The sequence below is a fragment of the Amblyomma mixtum genome, chromosome 9 (genome assembly GCF_055824585.1).
Source record: "Amblyomma mixtum isolate Tamu chromosome 9, ASM5582458v1, whole genome shotgun sequence".
NCBI classification, from domain to species: domain Eukaryota; kingdom Metazoa; phylum Arthropoda; class Arachnida; order Ixodida; family Ixodidae; genus Amblyomma; species Amblyomma mixtum.
The window spans coordinates 22,341,244-22,349,706 of NC_143020.1; the positions used below are offsets into that span (position 1 = coordinate 22,341,244).

The following is an 8,463-nucleotide window of genomic DNA, read 5'->3' on the forward strand; positions in this document are numbered from 1 at the left end:
TGCCCCTGCAACGCATAAAAACTAAAAACGCCGTTTTATTTCTGTGCGCGCTTGCAGCGGGAAGACATAAGGCAGTTCTAACTTAGCCGGACAGCTGTACAGTAAATACGGCAAAGCGTTGCCGTTGCGGGCGTTTCCAGGCTTGCCTAGCCACATTTGCCGTATACAGTAGCAGTTGCCGTAGTTAACGTATTTACCGTACGGTGGGGCTAAAATTCTCCATAATCTGATATTTACGGCAAGCGCCCAACCGGCTAGTGTTACTAACTGCGAGAACCTCCTGACAGGTCACGGGAGATTTCAATGCATCCTTTGCTGCACCCCTTCAAAAAACAAGAAAAAGGTCGTTACACCCTCTAAGCCGCAGAAGAATAAGCCCCTCGTCCGCATATTCCCCTTCACCGCCGTTAAACCTCCTCCGCCTTAGTACTCCACGCCCCTCTGTGGGGCCCAGAGAGACCGCAGTTGTGAAGCCCATAATTGGCCTCTCCGTCTCCGGTTAGGTGAAGTTCTGTGCACCGCTACTTTCAATGACTGCCTTCGGTGTTGCTTTTATACTATGCAAGAAAGTGTAGCTTAGATCAGCTCTTACCTTATGAAATAGGTAAAGTGCGGTATCAGGAGACGCAAGCCCGTGTGAAGGGCAAATGAAAAAGAAAGATCAGAGCTCGATAATCCCACTCCAGCTGAAACAGGATGGGCAAGAGGCAACGAACAGCCAGGTGAAATCGTGCTCATGGTTTGCGTCTCGTGTGGCTCCCAGCAGCTCTGTAGGATGAAGATAAAGCCTGTACGAATGAATACATTAATCCTTCAGTACAGCCTTTTCTCTACTCAGGAATAATTTGCTATCTGCAATGCTATTGCGCCAATTTTAGCAGTTGCCTGATTAAGTGAACAATGCAGGAGTGTGTACAATACGCATCCGTGAATACTGTAATACCTGTTGATGAGAATGAGCTTACATCGCTACGAAAAATGCCTGGCGCTCGTTCTTCACAATTGCGAATTACCGCCGTTTACCATTTTACGGTGGACGTTATATTTTTCAGTCCTCTTTAATGAGGCCGAAGGTGAAATTTTAGTTGCAGTATTAATATATTCCGCGTGCTTCAATGGAAAATAACTTTCCGTGTGGCTAAACATACGCGATCACTATATATTCCTCTACTGGTCAATCACCGGCCAATAAATCACCGGCCAGTCAATCACCAGGAAAAAAGCGAGTTCATTCCGGGTGTTGTCCGATTTCAAATGCACCGAAGCCATGGGCTTCAATGCTGGAAATACAATTGCTACGTCGACGTTAATAGTAAACAAATGAGCTGTCATTATTTTCTGGAAACTTTCACTTTTCATAAGGCCTGCCTGCTTCGACAGTTCGCATCGCTATGCTGCATGGAACTAGCACGGGAAGCCAATTCAAGCCAGCTTTCAGTAATTTCCTGTCAGTTATGCTGTGCTCTATGCCGCACATGTTCTCCCGCTGTCTCCTATTTTCTCGTCACAGTGCGTTGCACCTCAGGTGCAGTAACTGAGATACCTCTCGTCGGACAGAGCGCCAGCCTTTTATTGTCAAAAACGTTCCCTATTGTGCATCTCGTACAAAAAAGAGAAAATCCATTGAAGTGACAACCGCGACAGGCATATGCGACTCCGCTATGCCCTTTCCTTGCCGCTCGCTGTCCGTCCGTTGGCCTCTTAAGTTTTGGTGGGAACTTTCCCCGCCCGGCCCTACAAACACGACCGAACGCGGGAGAAGCGGACCCCTTCCGGCGTTTCCGGAGAAAGTGCAAACCGCTTAAGTGACCCCTCGCTCCGAGAGCGATGACCCCTGAGACTCTTCAAAGACATCCTTCCTCCCCGGCGTTGAACAGCATGTCGGTACGGCTTTCCAGACACCACTGTTTCGTTTTATGTATTTGCTTGGTGGACTTGTGTTTTCACTTCAGAATCTGTCGCGCCCGCTTCTGCACTTCCTCTAATGGTCTTTAACCTGTTAGACCTTTTACCACAGGGACCGTAAATGGGCTGTGATAGTGCACATGTGGTTTAGGTACTAAATCAAACTGCTGCGCGAGGCCGCTTTGAAGAAACGCCATGGCATTTAGTAGCCTTCTCTTTAGTTTCGTGCGGCCGAAACTGCGCCACTGAATCGATCTCATGGATGAATTATCTACGCGTATGGCAAGCTTCCGGCGTTCGTCCTGTCTGCTCTACCTCCGGCCGTGTCTTTTTTTGGCCGCTGGAATGTCTCACAACTGTACTAGCAATCAACTAGCCCAGCTTTCAACGCTTCATTCCGTACACAACCATCTACCTTTAATTCCGGCGCATTTTGTTCAACACAACCTACTCTATGTGGCTGTCACCAGTACTGTGTCAGTTTTTCTTTGATGTCCGATAGCAACGCGCCTCGTCTTGAAGCAAGGCCTACAGCCCGACTGCGAACACGCCTTTATCGCCCCTGTTAATGTCCATTGTTGCTCAAGCCCACACAGAGCACTCAAGTTTGAAATCTGCTGCGTATTAGGAATCTTCGGATATAGTTTTTCGAATCAACAGCACTAATGTAATTTTCTTGATTTGTTTCTCTCGATTCCATCAATTGATTATTTAAACCCCTTCAAGGTCATGCTTACAAAAACGTTTTCACAAAGGTTAGAAGCCAGTGGTTTTGTTCTTTTTGCTCCCTTTCCCACACCGTTCTCTTCCTTCTACTCATACAAGAAGTAATTTCCGAAGAGATGAGCGAGAATGCAGAAACCTACCCCAGCAGCACAGTTAACCGGCTCAATATTGGAAACTTATTTTGAAAGGTCGGTATTGCAAAAGGGCCAGAGAGGAACCATCCATTTACCATATAGGGCAGATTACCTTTGCTGCTTCGGTGATAACTGGAACACCGCAAGCCAAATTCGGCCAGGAAAAAGAGACACATCAAACGCACAAACATAGCGCAAAGCACGCGGCAGGTGGAAACAAAAGCAACCAGCACACGTAAAATGAACTACACTGATACATCAACTTCGATTAACTTGTTGCTAATGTAATTGTAACATGGTTGAACTCGGAATGCGACTTTCTCTCTATTGTGTAGCGCAGGGTTATTCTGAAAACAATGGCAGAGAAGCTAGCAGGGCAATCTGTGATCTCAACCATTGCTGGCTTCAGCTAAAGCATCCGCAGCAAGCCGCAACTGGACTTTCGTGGAATGCTTACGCGAGGTCGAAGCGGGCGTGGCATATCTTCAACTTGCTCTCGTCAGCCAAGCAACTTCGCTGTCTCACTGTGGTATTGTTGTTTATCTAAGCCCAGTGCGGTCTTCCTCCTATCGTAAATAAAAATAGTGTAAGAGTTGCAGGGTGGAGTGAGCCGTTGCTTGCTCAGCTACCCTTATTTTTCACTTCGTATACATGTGGTAAGTCTCAGTACTCCTTCTGAAGTGCCCTCGAAGCAGCGACTCCTTTCTGCTGTAGCTGCAGTGAAAAGTTATGTGTAAAATATTAATTACTCAAAAGAGCACTATTTGGATGTTGGATGTACAATCCCGCCGCATTTAGCCTTGGCGGTACCCACTGAACATAACTGGCTGCATTTAGGTAAATACCAAAATTACTGTTCGTGAAGACAACTCACAAGGTTGTTAAGAGTTTCCGGGGGAATTTAGCTATTTGAGCCCCAAGGACACTGCGCTAACAAAACAGAGGTTAGTGTTTAAAAAATGTTGCGTATGCTACTGTCAGCTATAATTATACATTCTACGCTGATAAAAAACAAAACAAAAAAATACAGGCTACGCTTACGGAGATCCCAGAGCCGCTGTAGAAACCGTACGAGATGCAGTTCTAATTGCAGACCGAAACGAGAAGGCTAGCAAATTCCGTCTGACCAGACTTCCCTCGGGCTATTCGTTGGCGTCTGGCGGCACACACTGCGTGGATTAGAGCGCAGATCCGTCTCTGCGCACTAAGAAGAAGAAAAGCGCAGTTAGCTCGGAGGAGAGAACATTGTTTCTGCCTGGTGCTTTAAAACTTCTCATTGGAGTGATATGTACACTGACGTACTATTTAGAGAAAGGCAATTGAGTGAGTGGGGGGTCCTATATGGGGAATGCATTTCATGGACTTTCGTCGCCAAAAGAAATTGGGTTTTTCACTGTTTACAAAAAAAAAATTACAAAAAGGGCCCCCTCCGTCCCCCGCCGAAAGTCATTACTTGCGCATAACGAATTTCTTTTCGTGACATATAAGTTCCCTATTGGCACCCATGGGCCGCCATGTGGGTACTGAAGGCCCTAAAGTGGACAGTTCGAGATATCGCGGAGCAGAAGTTTACGCCATTCCCTGCCAAGCTGCTTGCCACGTCTGCGACAACGTCCACCTTCAGCAGCGCGTCGAGACCTCGGCACGTAGTGGGAGTGAAGTTTTAGTGCAAAGGCGATATGTTACTCAATAATGTTTTTAAGAACTGGATTAACCTACAGAGTTAACTTTAAGAAATAACGAAAAAGGCGCTGATTTGGATACTACAAAGCGTGTGAAAACCTGCACGGCACCAGAATCGTTAATGAAGAAACCGCGCCAGATTTGTACTCGGAGCGCACAGTGAAATACGAAGTGGCCCTGGTTATCGCTCTGTTGCCACTATCCTGTTGCTTTTATTTTACAACCTGTCGAGACGCCTCCACGCACTGCAGCGCAAAGACCAATCGAGTAACGGCCAATCCAAGACAAGCGGAAGGAGAAAGCTGAAGGATGCTTGCTTTTTCTTCTTCTCATTTTACTGAACAAAGGAAGCGACGGTACCTAGCAACTTCGTTTTCTTCTATAATCGCACTTTCTCTCTCTCAGTGATGTTAATCATATAAAGACCGCTTTGTAAGGATGCATATATTGATCTCCGTTGATTGATTGTCGTTATTGTTTCCTTAGTACTAGAACTTTCTCGTGATAATGTTGTTTCTCTGAAATGCAGAAACGCAAACGCCTGAAATTCCCTACAAGGCATGCTTCCGGGTAAAATTAGTGCACATAGTTGAGGTCTTGTCAATATATACAGCGCTCATTGTAGCCTCAAAAGATAGAGAAACACCGTGAAATAGTCGTCCACTGTGATCACAGGATGTTTAAGTAAGATGCTTTACAACATCCCTAGCATCCTTACGTTTTAAGGGTATCAGTGTACAACCGATGTACGCACGCGGGCCAGCTATAAGATTATCATCAGACAGCCTCCTAAACGCCTCTTGAAATACTTTTCTCTCTTCGCTGGCGACGTCGGATCGCGGTGCTTGGAGCCTCACATCGCCTGTGGTCGTTATCGCAGCGTGTCGCAAAGCATCTGCAAACGCAGTATTGAACATGAAGCGGACGCAATCCCCCTCGCCCGCTTAAGTGCGCTGCAGTTGGAAAATTGTAGCTGCCACTGCTTCTGCAACTACAGCTTCACTCGCACTCATATGCTTACAATTATATACTTAAGTAGTTGAATTCGTATTTTTTCCCGTTTTCCATGGCTGTGTCCCCTTATGTTTTCGTGATTGTGAAGAACCAATTTGAGCGGCCTGTTTTGTGATCTACATTCTGTCATTGTTAGGTGTTTGTTGCTAATATTATGTAGTACTTTTGAATGGTATGTTACTGCTTACCCTAAGGTTGCTGCAGATTGGTTATTAATACTGTTTTTCCTGAAGTCTTCTGTACACAGCTTTCTACTCGTCGACCAAGATGCCTCAGAAATGTTCACTGTTGTAGCAGATGTCGCCGTGTATTCATTTTGTTTAATATCTGATACCATTTCAACCCCACTCCCCTCTGCAATGCTTCGGTCATTCAGGGTATTGTAAATAAATAAATACAGTGGCAGCTGAAGCCTTTCCGCGCTGCTGAAGGTGAAAGTTGCCACAGATGAGGCAAGTAGCAAGGCAGGCATTGGTGGCGAAAAAACACGGACTGCCTTGGGGGCAGCGCCATGGGTAGGACTTCAGAACTCAAGATGACTAGACGTGGTATAGACTAGAGTACGATTCATCGAAGACGACACGCCCGATAGACGTAAGGGATATCAGTCCACGCAAACACGACCGAGTAGGCGTATGCGATAAAATCGACGATAAAGGCGCGCGGAGACATCGAAAGCATTTGTTGTAATGTACATGTTTACTTCGAACCGATACGAGCCATGAGGGGTGTTACGTATGTTGGGAGTCATAACAAGAAGTTTTCTCTTAGCTCTGTTTTGAACAGAGTTATGTTAACGACGACATCGTTATTAAAAAAAAGAAAAACATTTTTGTGGGATGCAATGTTCTCAGAAAAAGTTCCTACTACCACTAACCACTGCCGGCTTACCCTGTAGAAATTAAGGGTGGAATTCCTGCGAATGAAGAGAAATTCCCTCAATGTCCAGCAAAATCTTGCAAGGCACATATCTCCGGAAAAGGCTGCAGTGTTCTTCTGGTCGACGGTCGCGAAGTCGATGGCGAAGTCGCTTATATGGTAAGATAAATTTCATGTTCGGCACCAAAGCGAAGAAAGTTGATGGAACCAGGAAGGTTTTTGTTTTTCTCCACGTCATATCTGGTACGAAGAGACTGCTCTGATTCGGCATCACTGTGTGGATGTCTGAGGGCATTGGAGGGCACACATCGCTACGCGCTCCCTATGCGAATGTTTTCAGTAAGTGGGGTGTGCAGTATACTTACGCATGCCGTGAAGCAACTTACCTTAGGATTAGCTCTGGGAAGCGGGCAAAGAGCATCACGTCATCAAGTCAGACTAGAATGCTAAGCGCTGCAACTTGAGTACATCGTCTCTTTTATAGCCCACCATAAAGAACGGTGCAGCTAGCAGCCAGCGGAATCTTCAGCGGGTATAGTCGCAGTACCTCTTTTCTTTTGCTCTGGAGCTGCGCGTGTGGCTTAGCACACAGCATGTTGGAACTACTGAGGCTTTTCATGATAAGTATGACATATGAAGTTGACAGCTTTTTTTGCTTGCTGCGGAGCTCGCCCACAGAGGTTCATCTCTCTTGGGAAGCGTCTAAGCACAACCACTACTCCTCTTGTTCTCTCGCAGCCTACAAAAATCAACGAATCTATCGACGCATATCGCGATCATGTAGTAGTTTCTTCTAATTGGCATGCAACCCAAATTCTGACGTCAGTCGCCACTTTCCGGGAACCGTACAAATTTAACAACTGAATTGTCTCAGCGCAACGACGAAGCAACGACACGACTGCCACGATCCGCTGAATGAACCCTCGCTCACCAACACAGCGCAGACGCGAACTCGCCACGGTGTAGTAGACACAACACGCGCCGGCTGCGAACCGAAACAAGCGCGTCACTGGCGCGAAGCGCTCACGCACGCGTCTCGCCTCAACTTCGCGAGTCAGGATTTAGTTTCTTTGTTTTTGCATGCGTGCGCGCGTGCTCCTTTTTTCGCCGAGTCAAGAACCGGGTCCCGCTCGGTCGCGCGAATCTTTCTCACCTTGTGTATGTCGACCAGGACGAGCCTTGCGCCGAGCCGGGCGAAACGCAGCGCCAGTTCCCGGCCGACGCCATGGCCGGAGCCGGTGATCAGAACGACCTTCCCTGCCACCGATTTGGCCGGAGGAGCGGGCCAATGAACCGACTCGCGCAACGCGATCCACAGGCACTGCACATTGAGCAGCACAAACTCGACGAGTACCAACACGAACTCGGAGAGCGTCATGGTGCAGTGGTTGATGATCGCTTGCGCAGGTCCACTAGATGCACGAAAAACAAAAACTCTCCGCGAATTAACCCTGGAAGGTTGTCGTTGATGCGCTGTAGCAGACGCTGGCCAGGGCCTCGTTGCGTCGTCTGCTACTGACCGAGTAGCCCCGCCCACTCCCTTTGCTACGCAACCGCGGTGTTGCACTCGTCAGCTGATCACCACAGACAGCGTTGCGATCGTGGGCGTCGTCTGCGTCCGCAGCGGCCCTCGTCGTCTGCTCACCGCGGTGCAGGCGGCGTCGACGGTGGCGCGTCTCGAACCGGGAAGCCATGCCGAACGCGGCGCTCCTTCTTCAGCGAGGCCCGCTGACCTCCTCGCAGCGATGTCCCCGAGGAGGAGGGGGAAGCCCGCTGCTGATCAGGGAGAATCGAGGTCATGACGTCACGTTACGAGCCAACAGCGCCGTGCCCGGAAGTGACGTCTCAGCGGGAGAAGAAGCGGTCCGCTCGCTCTCTCCCTCTCTCTCCTGCACGTCTCTGCGCGGTCGGTTCGTCTGCTCTCTAAGCGAGATCATGGGTGTTTTGCCGGGAAACTCCACTAATAAACCTCGCCGTATGCAGAGAGTTCATTTTTCAAAATTTGCGCTTCATTGCAACCTCTCAACACAGAAATAAAAAGTTTTCCCAACTGAAAAAAAAAACTTTATGAGTTTATTAGTTTGATTGTTCCTCACTAGGTGGCAGTGCAATCTCTAAGTGC

General features: G+C 47.9%; 1 protein-coding gene across 1 annotated transcript in view; it reads right to left on the bottom strand.

Annotated features, from left to right (window-relative positions):
* The window catches only part of LOC149328479 (17-beta-hydroxysteroid dehydrogenase 13-like), a 43,532-nt gene extending 35,489 nt beyond the window's left edge, over positions 1–8,043 (bottom strand). The window contains exon 1 of the mRNA XM_089560607.1: positions 7,495–8,043. Coding sequence (XP_089416733.1) covers positions 7,495–7,719 — 225 coding nt within the window. The 5' untranslated portion in view covers positions 7,720–8,043. The remainder of the gene's footprint in view (positions 1–7,494) is intronic.
* Between the last annotated feature and the right edge of the window lie 420 nt (positions 8,044–8,463).